This window comes from Pleuronectes platessa, chromosome 21 (assembly GCF_947347685.1).
Source record: "Pleuronectes platessa chromosome 21, fPlePla1.1, whole genome shotgun sequence".
Lineage (NCBI taxonomy): Eukaryota > Metazoa > Chordata > Actinopteri > Pleuronectiformes > Pleuronectidae > Pleuronectes > Pleuronectes platessa.
The window spans coordinates 4,013,698-4,031,562 of record NC_070646.1 but is presented as its reverse complement, the minus strand read 5'-3'; the positions used below and the strand labels follow the sequence as shown (position 1 = coordinate 4,031,562).

The window sequence follows — 17,865 nt, the reverse complement described above, 5'->3', positions numbered from 1 at the left end:
AGTATGTACAGTATTTGGTATCATCTGAAAGACGAACTCTTGGATACTACGTCTTCAATATCTGTTCTATTTTGAGAACTCTTATGTAACCGGGACTCTACTTCTGGGTTGATCACTATGACTGATGTGAAGTCATAGTCCCATCTTCTCTGGACCAAAGTTTGATCTTCTTTTTTCTTTTTTTTCTATCCCGCTCTGTGAGAAGTGAAAACAAATTCACACACACAAGAAACAAGTTCACATGTCTCCGGGACTCACTGCCCGACACGAAAGCTAGGAACATAATCCTGTCCAAGGGCCAAGGTAGGAATTTGAGACCACATAGCCACCGGCAAATTCTGATGACCAAGGGTGACCTTAAGTCTCCATTGACTGGCTATAAATGTACAGAGGATTGTAGTGAAGGAGAGTGAGGCCGCGGACCCACACTTAGATGCACAGAGGATTACAATGGTCTCTGGGATCAGGAAGTTATCAAGTAAAACTATTTCCCTTGGTTTTACTCTGGATGTCATGAACCTCTAGTGGAAATTTTCAAACTACAACACAGAGAATTTACAGAAAATCTGCCTCCTTTAAAAAAAAGTATAGAAGTACTAATCCAATACCCTTCACCCCTCACCTCCATGGTCCTGTAAAGGGGAGGAGAGGTGATGGACTGAAGAAGGGTGTTGATGACAGGAAGACGAATGAATGCAAAAAGAGCCCGAGAAATGCCTAAGAAAGAAATGGGATCCTTTTTTAGATAAAAATAGAATGAGGAATGAAAAAGAGCGATACAGGGTGTTCTGCACGGCCCCTGCATAGCGACCAGAGTCGAATATTACTTGTTAACAACTGCGTAAATGGATGTCGTGCAAAGTATCACAGTTCCAGCAGCAGCAGAACAGTGTTGTTGCATTGTGTGCAAGTGCTTATGACATGTTTGTGTTCCCTGGAGGCAAAGTAGAGCACTAAGCATGTGGCTGAGGAGGTAAAAGGGCCTCCTCAGCCACATGAGGGTCAGCAGTTTGATTCCCAATTTTCATCTGCATGCCAAAGCGTCCTTGAGCAAGACACTGAACCCCAAATTGCCCCCATAGAAAAAGTGATCGCGTAAATGCACTGTGTGAATGTGAGTGAATGGGGGAGCGGCAGTAAACTGTACTGGGAAGCGCTTTGAGTCGTCATCGATATTAGAAAATATATAAATACAGACCCTTTACCAGGGCCGGGTCTAGACAGGCATGTATGAGGGGGCAGCCACAAATCTTGAGGGGGCATTGTGCCTAACCCTAACCCTAACCCTATTTAGTTTGAGGGGGCACAACATTTATTTGAGGGGGCCAGGCCCCCTCTTGCCCCTGCCTAGACCCGGCCCTGCCCTTTACCATTTAAGTCACGGCTCAGTGACATTTCTGCTTCATACAGTGGATCTACTGACTGGTGGAGGAAAAGGAGTTCAACACTGCCTCCCTGTGGAGAACATCTGAACCACACATTCTGGACTTTGTGGTGACTGACAGCAGTAACAGTGTGGATGACACAGCAGCCACTTGACTCATCTGCCAATCAAATCTCAGTCAAGTAAGTTCTTTTAAATTTATTGATTTTAAAAGGTAATTATTTTATCTATTGAAATAATTGATATAATTGAATAAAATGGCATTTAACTACCAAATCAATGTTACACCTTTTCCCTTTCAGCTAGACTCCAAGCTCCTTTCAGCAGAGTATAAAGTTTATTTTATAAACTTAAATTTTAAAAAGCGTTTTAAGAATATTGTTGTATTGTTAATTTAATGCCTGGACAAGCATTGGGACAATTTGACATTGATCAATGTGTGTTGTCTCAATAAGTCCTTTTCACTTACATTTTTTTGGAAGCTAATATTTATATGAATACATTTGGACAAGAGAATCAGTGTAACCATGAAATAATTCATTTAAAACTCATTTTGCTATCGGAAATTTCAGTTTTTATTATGCATACTTACATAAGGTCATATTGTCATGTTATTGCAGCAGGTTTTATTTCAGACCTGTAAAGAAATAAAATCTGACCGCAGTCAACTCTGAAGAGGGAGGATTAAATAACAATCAATAATTTAACCCCATGAAGGTTTAAAAATCAAACATGTGAATTTATACTTATTACTTTTGGTCAAATACTATCCAATTTCATACGCCAGAAGTATGGGTTTGAATACTATTGATGATCAGCAGTTACTTCCCAGTACTTTGAGTAACTGTGACCAGACATAGAAACAGCTACTTGCAGGAGATCAGAAACAAATCCATATTTATATCAGATACAGGTTTACAATAAAAACAAGTCATCATTGTAGCTCAGATTCTCGCTTTATTGGTCAACTTGATGAAAGACTACAAAACGAATTCACAAAAAATCTCTTTCAAGTAATCAAATCTGTACAAACCTAAACTGTATGGGGTTTTTACAGCTCTGGCTCATATGAATCTGGAGAGTCATATGCATGTGTGGTGTGTGTGTGTGCGTGCACGAGTGAATAATCGTGCGCCTGCTCGCCTGAGAAAAGGTGAAGCGCTCTTTCCTGTTCGAGGATACAGAGACGCCGCGCTCGGGCCGAGACAAGACTCAGCATGCACGCACACACTCACATGCACATACCTGTGTTTTGAGATTTTACAGTACAGAGGACAGGGAAAAAAACCAAAATACTCCCCCCCCTCCACAAGTACACACACACGCCACCTACTGGCAGGGTTTGCTGCTAAAATTCATGTCCAGCGATTTTCCCACTGTCTCCCAAACCCTGCTTGCTTCAGTCAAAATTACTGTACAGACAGACACTGTGGTTCAACCTTTCCACGGGAAGAGTGGTAAGAGAGAGGGGAAAGTATAAATCTCTAATACTCTCACACAAAATGTACACGTGCACACATGATTTTAATGTTCACCGGCAGAGGACGCGTTGGTCGCCTGCGCACGCACTCATTCAGACAATTCATAACATTAAATGTTTTAAGAAGTACAGATAAAAAAGGAAAAAAGCCCTGGGTATAGGTTTGATTTCTGGCTGTTTGGTGAAAAGAAAGGAGAAGAGAGGTAGAGAGGGCAGGAGGGAAGGGTCGCAGGTCGAGGGCAAACTACTCGGGTCATTTCTTAGCTTTCCTTGGGGGAGTGACTGGGCGGCCAGAGCCCATTCCACCTCCACCACCGTAGAAGAGCTTCTTGTCTGCAGGTTTGAGAATCTGTGAAAACAAAGATGACATAAATAAGCAAATAAAAACAAACAACCAATGAATTACAGTCCCACAGCTCCGCCAAGCTGTTAAATTGCAGTTTACAACAATGTCCGTCTCATCATAAATGTAGTGAAGACTTTAATATGGGTAATAAGTTAGTGAGTAATGGCCAAAGACACATTTGTGAGGTCAGAGTAAACTTGACCTTTGACCACATCAAAGTCATAAGAACACAACTGACTGACAGACCTACAACCACACAACATAACACCTCTTGTCATGTTTGTCACCAGAGGAGATATGTTGTCGTTTTACAAGGCAAAGTGCAATCATTCATTTTTGCCAGTATTGATTTGCTGGCCCACGCGGATCAGAGTGAGAACTGTCTCTGGGGTCTCCTGTTTACCTGGAATGAGCACATGAGGGTCTCGTCTACGCTCATCATGGCTCCGGCGTTGTCGAACTCTCCGCAGTAGTTAGGAGCAGAGAACAGCGTCACCAGCTGCCTCTTTGCAAAAAACTCATATCCGTCCTCGACCACCTGAAAGCAGATACAACACAGGTTAGTAGATGTGGTTTTTAGCCTTGTTTCTTACTGGGATACTACTGGAATTTAGCATGGACTTATGAAGAGAGAAAATACATTTCTAATGCTCACTCTGATGACCTGCCACCAGTAAAACTGAGCTGACCCCACTGGGCTACAGCTCCACCTTACTGTCCCAAAACATCACTAAACATCTGGACCTCCATACCACAAGAGTTGACTCTCAGTTCCTCACCCAAAGCTTACCACATAAAAGAGGTATAAGAAAGAGGGGTGGTTTACTTTTTATTTTACTTGCTTGTTTCTTTTTCTAATTCTTTTTAATCCCACTTTAAAAAGACATCCCCAGAATAAAAGTTATTGTGCTGACCTGATGGGCCCGACAAATAAGGTCCATGTCGTGTTTGTGGAGGAACTTTGTGACGACGTCGGCGCCGAACGTGAAGGAGACTCCGCGGTCGTTCTCGCCCCAGCCCAGCACGTCCTTGTCCGGGTCGGCCCACAGCAGGTCGCAGAGGAGGCCCTGGTCAGGCACATCAGTGGGACGCATGACCCGTCGCACCTGCTCCATAGACTGGAGGTCTGGTGACAGGCCTGGAGGGGAAAACGAGTGTGGAGTCAGAAAGCAGGAAAACTTGAACTCAGGTGTCTGTGATTCTACACGTACGGTAAGTTTCTTTATGTTCTGAGGCCTGGAATTAGGTTTACTGCTCGTTTTTATCTTCACTGTAGAAATGAGGCGGGTCTGACATGTGACAACCAAGACAACTAGTCATCACAGAGGTGGTTTGATAAGACAGAGGCTTGAGCAAAAGGATACAAATCCAATCCCATGACACATCTCTGCCTTGGGTCAACCTCAGATATGTTTTTATGGCGTCTATATATAAAATTACAAATCACCTGAGACACAAAAAAGCTTTTATTTAAATGTTCTAATGACTTTTTGTCAATTCCAAGTGTATACAATTATTGTGATTTAAATATATATGAGCTTGGGATTTAACTGCAATGTGCAGAACAAATCCAAGCAAACATACAATATCCTTTCTGTGAGCCGTCTTATGAAACCTCGTGTTTGAAGAGGGAGGTCGTGTCTACCCTCATGATTACGAGGGCCTGTTTACATACTATGTATCGTGTCTCTCACAGACATTAGATAACTGGGACTGGTCTTTGCTAATATACTATTTTCTGATCTGTAAAAGAAATCAAATTGATGAAAAAATACATGATATGTTATTTATGTTTCTTCAACAAGTGTTTGCTCTTTACTAAGCGTTGTCTTTAAATCCCTTTAAATTGTGAAGGTGACTATTGTTGATTGACTGCCACGTTTTTGAAAGTCTCTGGTTAATCTTTAATTCCCAAGATGAACTGTGTTGAAGCCAGAATGTTTACAAAAGGTCTGTGGCAACTCGCTTCCCATGTTATCTGGCTAAGTCCACGATCCAATCTACTTTGTGAAGTTATATTAAATCTTTGCTTTTTGAAAGTGTTGCCAGGTGAAATATCAAATAAAAAAAGTTATAATCGGAAGTCTCTTGATTTGGGGAAAATAATCTAAATATACTCAAACAGCAAATAAAGGTCCCACAGTCCTGAAGGCTTTTGACTGTGGTGTTGACAGCAGCAACAGAGCAGAGGCGACTTTGTGTGTGTGTGTGTGTGTGTGTTTGTTTGTTGAGGATAGAGGGAAAATGAACTGATAAGTATACCTCCATGGCAACAGAAGATCTTCTCGTCAACAATAGCGGCAACAGGCAAACAGTTGAAGCAGTCGGTGAAGGTCTTCCACAGCTTTATGTTGTACCGCCTCTTACCTGTGAAAGGAAACACAATTACTTTGTCACGATCTAATCTCAGGAGCCATAAAACCTTAACAGCCGCTGCACATATTGCATCACACCTCAAACAACATTTTACATAACCCTGGCTGGGTGAACCACAGAGAAAGGCATGTGATTAATCACGGCCCGTTCTGCCTGATCATGCTCCTTAGCCAAGAGCCTGGTGTACTGGGGGTTATCTGTGTTTGACTAATGATCCAAATTCTCTATCAGCTTTAAAGGAACAGCTCAGTCAGATTCATGATTTATTTAGTGTTTCTTATGAGTTTTGAAGGATAATGTGGCTTCATTTGTAGACTCAGCTTAAAGTGAAGGGCACGTTTTCTTAATGTTAATAAAATGATGACAACCACATAGATAAAATAAACAAGGAAGATATTTCTGCTCTTCAGCAACGAGTAAAACTGTATATGTTTGACAAAATAACTTTGAATGTTAAAAAGTGCTTAACACTTTAAGATAATAATAAAAACATAAACTATATAAGTTAATTAAGAAGATATGCAAATAGTGCTTATCCAAATACTGTGGCTCAACATGAACCACTTAACCAAACACAAGAACTTGTTTACTGATAAATAATTGATCTTAAAAAAGGACCTCTATTACTCTGATGCCTTTAGGTTAAGCCTTGTACTTTTATCAATCTAGTTGTAACTTAACAGCAGTGATAAGATTAATGTCTGTATCTGTGTGCATGTCACAAGACTTACACTCATCATAGAAGCCATATATTCTGTTAATGGAGGCGCACTCGTGGTTTCCCCTCAGCAGAAAGAAGTTTTCTGGGTATTTGATCTTGTAGGCCAGCAACAGGCAGATGGTCTCCAGCGACTGTTTGCCTCGGTCTACGTAGTCCCCCAGGAACAGGTAGTTGCTCTCTGGTGGAAAGCCCCCATATTCAAACAGCCTCAGGAGATCATAGTACTGCCCGTGGACATCACCTGGTGAGAAAAGCAGTGTTAGAGTGGAAACCGCCATGCTGGTCAAGGGTGTGATTATCACGCTGTGTGTATGAGCACAACAGAAGGTAAGAGAGTCAGATAAAGGTACAACAAAACTTGGCACGCTGCAAATGAACAGCAACACCAATAATACACAACAATCGGCTGTTGCCAATGCATAATTTAAGATGAACACTGTTATTCCTGTGTTTTTTTATGATGAAACAACTAATTGAATGTGCAAGCTTGCATTTAGTGCGAGGATGCTGGTAATTCTGATTGCAGTGCAAACTTGGCCTGTTCCTGAAATTTGCAGGACGTTCCTTTAAACTAGCATTCCTCATTAACTGGCATCAGCAGAATGACACAGGAGGGCGAGTCCCAGGAGACTGGAAGTGCAAAACAGCACAGTGCAGACAAGCCTATATTATCTGTTTGTTTCTTCAGTCCTGCAATTACATGGCAAGGTCACCGCCGTCCTGTGAATTGAAACATTGTTTTCTCTTTTTAAAAAGGTAGATCCTGAAACTTCACTTGCAATTAAAACACTTAAAATGATAGCATGTTTACGATTTCTCATAATACTCCAGCAATCTTAATCTAAAACTCTAAAAACAGCCATCTAATAGTCTTAGTGAAAGCTGTGGGACCAAATTTGAGAATTCCCTCGACTCTCAAGAACTAAGCCTCACCACAAATCTTGAGTGGCGCCTCGAGTTCGAGCAGGATTGGCTGGCTGAGGAAGATCTCCCGGGATTTGAGGCAGAGACCACGGATTTCATTCTCTGTCAGTTGAACATTTTTGCCAGGTCTGGAGCCTTTCACTGCGAGGGAGAAAGGGACAGAGGGTGAGAAATGGTGCATCGGGAACATGGAAGTATATTGTTATTCCCCCCATTTCTATAGTTAAAGAGGACATACATTGAATTTTTACTTCCTTGAGTTCACGTGAACATATTGCTAAATAGGGCATATCGCCATGGAAGGTTAACACGAGCACGTTGCTCAATATTCGTTCACGACCGTTCCGTCTCAAAACCATAATCATAAAATCTGTGGCTGAAACTACAGGTGAATTCTCGTTAAAGTGTTGAATGTAAATAATGCAATTTACGCCACAATGGTATGAAATCAACAAAATGGATTGATCAGAACCATCTGTTTACTGTCATGGAGCAAAATTCTCCATTAGAGGAGCTGAAAGCAGCAAAAACGACTGAAATTCTCAAAATAGATGACTTTTTTCTCTCAGATCATCAGAACACATTATGAAAATCGATAAAAAAATGTTTTTCATATTGAAGACTGAATGGGGGGAATGTTTTACACTCATCTATCACAATAATCTGCAAGCGTCTGAAGTGAATATTTTAAATGCTTCACGTCTTGTGTCACAGGGTGTTGTTAACTTTGGTTTAACATCGAAGAATAAAGCAGGATTAAAAGTGTAAAACAGAGAAACACCCTGTTAAGACGAGGACTGGATCCTCTCGGGATTCTGAGGCAGCACAAAGTGAGCTTATAGTAAAATGGTGTTTTTTTTGTTCGGAGCCCGCCTTAAAAACCTCTGGATGTAAATACCAAGCAAAAAAAACACGACCCCACCAAAACCACCAATTTGTTTGTGTTGGACAAAACCAACACAAACAAATGTGAAATAACTTCGTATTCCAATTGGTGATTTTCCATTTTACACACCGACCAGAGGCACAGTGCTTCGTTATGTGGTTCAATTCTAGGATTAACACCCAACTCGAACTGTGTCCAACGTGTGGACACTTTCCCCGGAGCCGACCACAATAAATACTTAAATATTCATAACGTGCGCACAACGTTGGATCAACAGATGATGATTTACCATTAATTAAAACAATACGTTTGAGTGCGGTTTAGCAGGAAGCAGGAGAGACCCTGAGCGGAGCACCGTTGTCTAGCCTCACTGTGTTAGCTAAGATGGCTACCTCGGTGAATAGATATCGACCGATACTGTGGCTCTTACCTTCCAGCAGACGCTGTATAATGGAGTCGATGTTCAACTTGTCGGCTTCGGCCATGCTAATCCTCAAACTCGGTCGGGTTCTGGTGACTTCTGCGAGTTCGAGTCGTCGTACCGGGCCAACGAGCTACAGAGAAAGACGTTAGCTTTTTCTTTTTTTTGTTGCGTTAATCGGCTATCGTTAGCCCGCTAGCTAGCTAACCTTGGGGCAGAAATGGCAACCTCAAAAACGCGAGGCACTGGCTTGTAAAAAAAGACGTGATGGCGGGCCGCGCACTTCAGAAATCCGCGTTAAGTCGGTGGTTCCCCCGTTACATGTCCGGATTCACGTTAAATGCGCGTGTTTTCCCGTGAAGACGCCGTTTGAGCCGAAGCTAGCAGCACCATGCCATCGACAAAAAGAGGCTAAGGGAGCGTTAGCAGAAAAAGCGAGGATGAACGGAAGTGGGCTGGCGGTTCGCTCGCTCCTATTGGTCGGCTGAGCCACTGGGCGGTATTTACACCAACCGTCGCTCTCCCCGATTGGCTGAGCGCAACGCCTGTCAGCATTTGCTCATCTCAAACCGCTCCGTGAAAAGAACAACGAATCTCGGGTTTATTTCGCATTTTGCTGAATTTAAATGGATGATTTTGTTACATAACGTTAGATTCTGCGCGTTTATCCTCATTTAGTCAGAAAACGGCGCTTGAATCGCTGTGTATTTGTGTCGCAGCAGCAGCGACACCCACGGAAGTGACCAAGATGGGCGAGCTGACGCCATGACGTGTCGTCACGGCTCCTGACAACACGAGTGATTCATTGAGGAGATGTTTCGGCTCGTCCGCTGCTTCTTTGGCTCCACACAAACATGAGCCGGACCCACGTTCACCTGCGTGTTTCACTGTAACAACACGGACACACAACCCGTCCAGCCATGAAGCTGCTGGCCAGAGACATTGAGAAAGACTATGCCGGGTGAGTGAGTGAGAGAGTGGCTAACTGCTAATGCTAGCAAGCTAACCAGCATGCCTCTTTCCAGCTGACTGTACATGTGTCCACTTAGTGATGGAAACGTATGCTCACAGAGACGTGTGGAGGGAAACAGACCCTGATATAATTAATATAAACAGATAATAACACAATATATCACTGCACGAGCAATCAGACAATGTGGCTACAGCTTCAGTAACTCATGAGCTAACACACCTCAAAAAGTGTCAACAAAACAAACCTCCTGATCCATCTAAACCCCCAAATAATGTGAATTATCTTAAGGGGATAGATCACACAGAAATGAGAATCCCCTCATCATCTACTCAATACTATGCTGATGGAGGAGTGGGTGAAGTTTTGGAGTCCACAAAACACTTTCAGGAGTAAACAATCAATAGAATTAAAGTAAATGGCGAAAACACAGAATGCCTCCATGCTGGAACTCTGGTGTACCTAAACTCAGACATTCAAATTTAGGCTAAAAACTTGGTTCAGATTACGCCTAGAAGAATTGGTCGCCATTTACTTCAATCGTATTGGATTTAGCTGCAAAGTTGTTTACCCCTGAAACTCCCAAAGTGTTTTGTGGACTCAAACACTTCACCCTCTCCTCCATCGGTATAGTGATGAGCAGATAATGAGTGGAATTTCACTTTTGGGTGAACTCTCCGTTTAAAGTAAGCAGACATCCACAGGCTTATTGTCACGTCAACACAGCAGCTGTTTTGTTGACTGCGTGTGTTTCTCCAGTCAGGTGACTCTGATGCCCGAGGAGGCGGAGGACATGTGGCACACCTACAACCTGCTGCAAGTCGGAGACAGCTTGAGAGCCTCCACTATCAGGTAACCACTGACCTCACGCACGCAAGCATGACGTGAAGACACGTACACTACTTTTCCAGGGCAGTATCTTTCTGCCGGACCTGTTTCGCTAACCACTGCTTTGTTCTTCCCTGAGTTAGTCATCATTAAAAATGCTGCTCTGTCACTGTGTGCATTTGTAGGATATCAGGGCGAAGGTTTATTGCCCATTGCTTAATTACAACCACTGCAATGAACCCAATACACACCCAACACAAAGAATGAAGTAAGCTTTATATTATAATTCTATGAAAGTGAGTAAGCAGACACTCTCGGTTCAGGTGCAGCTCAATGTTATGTCAACGTTAATGCAGGTTACTCCAGTAAGGCTCCTATGACAGTGTCCAGTATAGCTTTAATAAAGCGTCAGTTATTAAGTTCAGTCTGTTTGTGAATGACTGGGATTGTCCTTCAGATTGTTTTTCTTTCCCTCCACCCTTTCCTCCTGCGTATCACTGTGTGTGTTGGTCTGGAAAACTCAAATCAACTTGTCATCAGCATCACAAATCAACTCCTTTCCCCCCCGCTCCCACAGGAAGGTCCAGACGGAGTCCACCACCGGAAGCGTGGGCAGCTCCAGAGTTCGCACCACTCTCACCTTATGTGTGGAGACGATCGACTTCGACTCCCAGGCCTGTCGGCTGAGAGTCAAGGGCACTAACTTAGAGGAGAACCAGTATGTCAAGGTCTGAAAACATTCAGCTGTAGCATTACACATATAGATAGTGTCTGATAAGTGTGTTTAACTCCATTTTTCTATTTGAGGGTTTATTATAACTGTAAAAAAGTTTACTATTAATTTATTCTTGATATTAACTTCTGTGTAAAATGAGAGGATGTGATTATAATGGGTCCCTCTCTCTTCAGATGGGGGCTTACCACACTATCGAGCTTGAAGTTAACAGGAAGTTCACTCTGGCTAAAAAGAGCTGGGACAGCGTCGTCCTGGACAGAATCGGTGAGCAGCTGCTGCCGTTGAACTTCATCTTCTTTCATTGCTGCGGTTTATTCGGTCTGATCCATCCCAGCTGATCCTGACTGACAGGGAGACACTTCAGTGGGTTTTCTCTCACAGAAAATCCACCGTCCTTATTTAGATTTTTTTTTTTACATAACCAAGTACAGTGTGTTGCCATGGAAACAGAATTTGGTGAAACAAGAGCTGACAGATGGGCCTCATGTGTTTGATGGAGTCGGGGTCTATTGAGTCATTGCTGTTGCAATTTTCCACCAGGACAATTTAAATGTGTTTATACAGTACCAACCTCCAGATGATCTATTTGTCACTGCCTTGTTTGTTCTTGACATTTAGAGCAGGCATGTGACGCCACACAGAAGGCAGATGTGGCAGCTGTGGTCATGCAGGAGGGCCTGGCCAACCTGGTGCTGGTGACCCCCGCCATGACTCTGCTCCGAGCCAAAGTGGAGGTCACCATTCCGCGCAAGAGAAAGGGAAGCTGCACTCAGCACGAGAAGGTACGTCACTGCACGGAAAGACGAGCTCCAGCTGCTCAGAGCAAAGAGGAGGAAAGAGAGGGTCGCTATAAACAGTGAGTCACAGAGGACTGAATTATGAAGAGAGGCAGCTGAAAGAGAGATGGACAGATTGATTGAAGTAGGCAGTCGGCGAGTTAAAGAAGTGTGTCCGTCCGTCAACCCTAATTGAGGGACAGCCCTTCTAGTGTTTTTTGAATAAAACAAGATCAACAGATATTTGAATCATCTCTCAGACTGTTGGTCCCTCTGTCTGCAGGCGCTGGAGAGGTTCTATGAGGCTGTGATGCAGGGGATCCTTCGCCACATCAATTTTGATGGTAAGGCTGCTGTGCACTCACGTAGACTATGTTCCTCTTTTGCATCAGACTCTTCTCCTTTTTTTTGTATTTGTTCCTCTCACATCTAACTCTGTGTCTGTCAGTTTTATGATACATTTTTTCTTGTTTTCTACCATGAGGAATTACAATTTTGAATTCTCGTCCTCCACTAGTGGTGAAGTGCGTCCTGGTTGCCAGTCCAGGGTTTGTGAAGGACCAGTTCATCGCGTATCTCTTTAAAGAGGCAGTGCGTCAGGACAACAAGCTCCTGCTGGAGAATCGCCCCAAATTCATGCTGGTGCACTCGTCATCAGGTCACAAGTATTCACTAAAAGGTAAGAGACCCCGACAATAACGCAATAAAATCTTATCAGAACATTTAAACTCAGTACAATTCTTGTGTTTTGTAGAAATCCTCTCTGATCCATCTGTGACAAGTCGACTCTCTGATACCAGGGTAAATCAGTTTGTTTTACACATCGTCCTGTAAATGCTAATTCGATTTATTTTTTATTGTGGTGTTAACTGGTGTGAAATGTAACATACAGGCAGCAGGAGAGGTGAGAGCCCTGGAGGATTTCTACAAGATGCTCCAGCATGAGCCAGACAGAGCTTTCTATGGGTGAGTGGTGACGTAGACTGTGAGCCAGTGAAGCTTCATACCTTCTCACTGATGAACCAACAACCTTCGTATCTTTGCATTTTCTCAGACTGGCCCATGTGGAGAAAGCTGCTGAGCTTCTCGGCGTCGACATCTTGCTGATTAGTGATAAGCTGTTCAGGTACATGCTCTGAGGCGTCACTGCCAGATATCTTTAGGTTATCTAGGTTAAATACACACAGCAGGGGACAGTGTGTTTTTACTGGCTGCAACTGGAACGTACTGTTTATTTTCCTCTTTTGCCAGAAGAGTAAAACGAAAAACCCACTTATTCCTGCCCCCCTATTGGCTGTAAACTGGTCAGACAAGAGATTGTTTGTGATCTAAACACAGTCACATGTTTTGTGTGTCTCTGTGTGTGTGTATATGCAGACATCAGGACGTCCCCACGAGAAGCCGCTACGTCCGCCTGGTGGACAGTGTGAGAGACAACGGCGGCACCGTCAGGTACCAGTGATCTTCAAAAAGACTCACTATGTTATCGTTCACCAGGAAGTACACAACTAAACCTATGGCAATTTTTCTGTCCTCTGTTTTTTCCTCCAGAATATTCTCCAGCCTTCATGTGTCTGGTGAACGTAAGTAATAAAAACTATTCAAATTTTGATTCAATCTATATTAATAGCTTGTTTTAAAAAAAAAATAAACTTATACAATCCCTCATCATCTGATTAACAACCCAGCAACATACTGTCAAATCACGCAGACACACAAACATCATCATCGGACACATCTGTAAAGTCATTTGTGTTTGTGACCGAAAATGACGTTTGTGATTATTTGCATGTAGAACAGGGAAGTGAGATCAGATCACAAATGCTAATACCAGTTGTGAACAGGGATTTACTGGTGTCACTGAATCGCTCTGAAACAAAAGCACTCGCCACACGTGGGGTGACTTTCTCCCTGTCGAAGCCGCTCTCGGTTCAGGAAGTAAAGGACGGACAGAAGCTATGACTCTCTGCCCTGCTCTACTGAAACATGAAGTCAGGCTTTGTGCCGCCGGTGTCTTCCCCTCTTGATTTATCCCCGTCTGCCTCCTCAGAGCTGACCCAGCTGAGTGGAGTGGCCGCCATCTTGCGGTTTCCCATCGCCGACCTGTCGGAGCCAGAGGACGACAGCAGCTCTGACGAAGACTGATCAGCACAGTGCAGCGCTCGCCTGGAGAAAACAAGTGTGTTATAAAACACTGAAGCTGCTGTGTTATGGTTTATGTTTTCCACCTCTACTGCACATGTCTCTCAGACTTAATTCATTTTCTAAAGTAGCCACAATTGCACATTATGGGATGCTGCTTTTGGTTTGAGGTGACTGTGTTTGAGAAGCTGCCGGTTTGACTAAAGTCGCAGAGCTCTCAGTTCATAAGGATGTTAATGAAAAGAAATGTTGTGTTTTGCCACGTTTCAAATGAGCAATAAATTAACCGATCTTTTCCGTGTATATACAATATTTCTTTTCTGCAATTAAACAACAGAAGCATTCAACCACTCGACTTATTTCCCTGTGTCACAAAATCATTCTCATCATGCATGGAAGAAAAAAAACAAGCTGAAACAAGATATAAAAATATAATTTATTACATATAATAATAATTTCATTGTCCATTTAAAATCTATTTTGGTTATGGGTTCAAAATACCCAGAACTACTGCATTTCAACAAACTAAAAATCAAGTATGCCCAGGATTTTTAATTGATGTGAGTTTCACAGTCACAACAGTCAGGTCCTTTTTATTCTTCTCTCGCAAAATATCAAACCATAAACTTCCCTCATGAAGAATCTCAGCAGCTATAGGACTAAAGTGCATTTTAACTCGCCTCTCGTTTCAAACTTAATCTCATTTCTATCAGCGTTTAATTCACGGTTCCTTGGCCCACCCAGAATAACCCTAACCCTCATTCGGGCACTGGAAGGTCTTAATCCAGGCTAAATCCTCCAGGGTGCCCCAGTGCAGGTAGATAATGGAGCAAACAACCATGACATGCATGATCTGGTGGCTGTTGCCCCAGTTGTCGAACAGGCCCGGGCTGAAGCGCTCGGGGATCTGGATGACGTTGACCAGTCCTCCCAGCACAGCCAGAGAGTCCATGATGACAAAGAGGCGCAGGGAGTGGGGGCTGCCCACCCCGCTGCCGTACACTCGGAACAGGAAGAGGCTAAACCGGAACAGACCCTGCCAGATGAAAGCTTGCAGGCGCAGGACGTTGGTGCGGGCCGTGGTGGCGCAGTAGATGCCATAGGCCGACAGGAGGATGTAGGTCAGCAGGGCCGCCTGCTGTATGATGGGGTAGCACAGGAGGGTGATGTAAATGATGGGAAGTGCTCCTGCACAGAAAAGGGAAGATGCACCAAAAAAAAAAAAACATGTCAGTGAGAGTAGCCCGGATATTATTGACTGTTATTACCACAGGAGCAGAACCTCGGATTGAGTCAGACGTTTGAAGTCATGAAAATGAGGACGTGAAACTCTCCTCAAACTCTCCTGCAGACCTGATTTGAGACATTTTTGTAAACAACACACAGTGTGGTTATTCAAGCATTTACCACGTCACGACAAGTGAGACATGTCATTTGCTTTAAGTGAAAAACTCGTCTGAATATAACCGACCGAACTTAAGGTCGATGTCCTCACTGAAAAATACCCTAAGACTCGAACGACTTACCGAGGGTGTTGACCAGGCAGACCCCGAACATGTCCAGGGACAGCAGGGTGTCGTACACGTGTTCCCCCCCCACGTGGTTCATGAACACATGATAGACCACTGAGCCCACGGTGGGGCAGAGACAGGCCAGGTAGTGCACCAGGCAGATCCAGATGTTGTCCACCTCCGTCCAGGGGATGCTGAAAGGCATTAGCACCAAGAAAAGGAAAAAGGGGATTCCTTGGGTGGGAGGAGAGAAGATGAGGAAATGAAAATGGTTTGAATTCGTCTTGTTACAGGAGACAGTTACACAAAGTAAATTCATTCTGAACCTCAAAGAAAAATATGAGTGGTATCTTCTTTTGGTTAGATCTCTTTCTATAATGTTGTGAAATAAGGCATGTTGTCATTTTAACCGATTTCCCCCAAATTATTCATGGTTATTGATAAAAAAATATATTTAGAGAACTAATATCTATGAGTGTGCTATTTGTTGCCTTTTGACTGATCGTCAGGGGACTGTTGACCCTTGGTCCGAGATACGTGCTACTTGTCTAGTTCAAGCCCAACATTATAGGGGCAACAGTTAAAAAGATGCATCGCCATTTGCGGATCAATATGAGGAACCGTCCCTCTGTTTGTGTTTTATCAGGATCACTGTGAACGATGTGGCTGTTGGCTCGATGCACAGAGGAAACCCAGAGTAACGCTCCAACACTAATGCCCTTCACTTCCCCTGAGTAAGAGCGTTATTCTTAATGGTCTTAGGGGATAGCCAAGGAAAGAAAATGGAGCAAGCAGGAGATGCCTTCAGAAGTGTGCACGGGTCTTAGCTCACGTGCAGTGACGCTTCATGTGTGAGTCCAGGGTTTGCTTTGCTGAGGAGACTTAGGGGCATTTACAGCTGAAAAGTGTCGGGCAAACACAAACCTCTGAGGAGCTAGTTGACAGGAGGATATTTCCAGGGCAGGTATTCCCGGGGCAGATTACGGCTAATACCCCCTATCCTCATTACACACCCTTGTCAAGTCTACTTATCTGGCTGCAAGTGAGAGTAGTGCACGTTTGTGAACTGTTTTATTTGTACATCCGCTGATTATTTAAATTGGGTGCAAAGATGAGATGAACATTGTGCCTGCTTGTTTAACTGAGATGCATTTTTAAAAACATTTTTTACATTTGGTCAAGACTGACACCACGAGAGCTGAAAGCAAAGTGTGTGCACAGTTATTTCTGCACTTACCATGTGTGTAGATGTTTCCCAGCTCATTGTGCACGTAGAAGAGACTCCCGAGGCACTCGTGAGCCGAGGACACCGGCCGGTAGCCCGTCAGGACATATCTGTTGAACTGGAGGTGCAGAGGGGTCTTTGCAAAGTCCAACAGCCGCGGCCCTTTGTAAAGCCCCATCACTACTTCCTGCAGCCGAGGCCCCCCTTCACGTTCAGTTGACGGAACAGGTTTCCTCACCATCTACATCCTAGAAGAGGCCGCGCTCTGCTCAGGACTCCGCTGTCGCACAGGCATGACCACGGCTCCCGGGGAGGTCTGCTCCTCGAGACCCATCATTGGACAGGTGTAATTCCAAGCGAGCGACTTGTTGAGCTGGCCAAGTGGCATGCCTTCAGTGGGACCAATCCGAGGGCAGATCTTACGGCTAATCTGGGGTAATCCTCAAGGAAAGCCACGTGCACGACTACAGCTGCTCCCTAACGCGGCTCATGACCCACTCTCACCTGAACTTCATCCTACACAGACATATTCTGCATTTTTCCATTTTTGTAGTCAGCAAACATTCACCTGTTGCTCACACTCTGCTGCACTCTGATGATCTGTGGCTCACAAATGATTGACTGTACGTTTAAACATATAATAAATTGTAATAATAAATGTAGGAAACACAAATGAGTGAGACAGCATTGGGATTCTTAGAAGGTTTTTAATCGATCAAATACTATACAATGAAGAACTAACAAAAACATTCAGGTGCAAAATAAATTACACTGAATTAAGGTTTATAGAAGTATTTTGAGTTGAGAACATCCAGGCAAAACTGACCAATTCAACTACATCCCTGACTGGGTGTAGCAATTAATGTCCGTGTCTTCATCAAGCAGTTCTTTACTAATGTGAGTGAACAAGTGCAGGACAAATAGGAAACGCAGAAATTTACACTAAACCCTAACAACTCAACATTGCTTCAATGTTGTTTTATCTCTTGGTTTACAAACACACAAAATATGACGATACCAGTGACAAAATACAATTATTATACAGTTAAGAAAAAAAGTTACAAATATCATACATTAGAAGAGAAGGAGATGAAGTGAGACACACAGATGTCGTTGTCTCTGTCGGCCGAGTTAACCTG

At 43.5% G+C, this 17,865-nt stretch overlaps 3 protein-coding genes across 4 annotated transcripts; 1 reads left to right on the top strand and 2 right to left on the bottom strand.

The window, feature by feature from the left end:
- Positions 1-2,321: 2,321 nt before the first annotated feature.
- ppp1cab (protein phosphatase 1, catalytic subunit, alpha isozyme b) lies at positions 2,322-8,989 on the bottom strand. Of its 2 annotated transcripts, XM_053413401.1 has the most exons (8): positions 8,747-8,989; positions 8,548-8,671; positions 7,241-7,372; positions 6,318-6,548; positions 5,473-5,577; positions 4,125-4,348; positions 3,614-3,748; positions 2,322-3,213 (listed from the first exon to the last, which is right to left on the bottom strand). In XM_053413401.1, the coding sequence occupies exons 2-8, from the start codon at positions 8,600-8,602 to the stop codon at positions 3,118-3,120; spliced, it is 978 nt and encodes a 325-aa protein (XP_053269376.1). In that variant the 5' UTR covers positions 8,603-8,671; positions 8,747-8,989; the 3' UTR covers positions 2,322-3,117. The 2 variants fall into 2 exon arrangements, with proteins under 2 accessions (XP_053269376.1, XP_053269375.1); XM_053413400.1 differs by having other exon boundaries at positions 8,548-8,988.
- A 67-nt stretch (positions 8,990-9,056) lies between these two features.
- Positions 9,057-14,337, top strand: pelo (pelota mRNA surveillance and ribosome rescue factor). Its single transcript, XM_053413399.1, has 13 exons — positions 9,057-9,499; positions 10,268-10,360; positions 10,914-11,064; positions 11,246-11,336; positions 11,691-11,854; positions 12,132-12,192; positions 12,366-12,527; positions 12,603-12,649; positions 12,741-12,814; positions 12,903-12,974; positions 13,226-13,300; positions 13,400-13,431; positions 13,899-14,337. The coding sequence occupies exons 1-13, from the start codon at positions 9,459-9,461 to the stop codon at positions 13,991-13,993; spliced, it is 1,158 nt and encodes a 385-aa protein (XP_053269374.1). The 5' UTR covers positions 9,057-9,458; the 3' UTR covers positions 13,994-14,337.
- Positions 14,338-14,741: 404 nt separating this feature from the next.
- On the bottom strand, positions 14,742-16,904 carry LOC128427250 (progestin and adipoQ receptor family member 4-like). The gene is made up of 3 exons (XM_053414342.1): positions 16,739-16,904; positions 15,517-15,735; positions 14,742-15,178 (listed from the first exon to the last, which is right to left on the bottom strand). The coding sequence occupies exons 1-3, from the start codon at positions 16,902-16,904 to the stop codon at positions 14,742-14,744; spliced, it is 822 nt and encodes a 273-aa protein (XP_053270317.1).
- Positions 16,905-17,865: the final 961 nt, after the last annotated feature.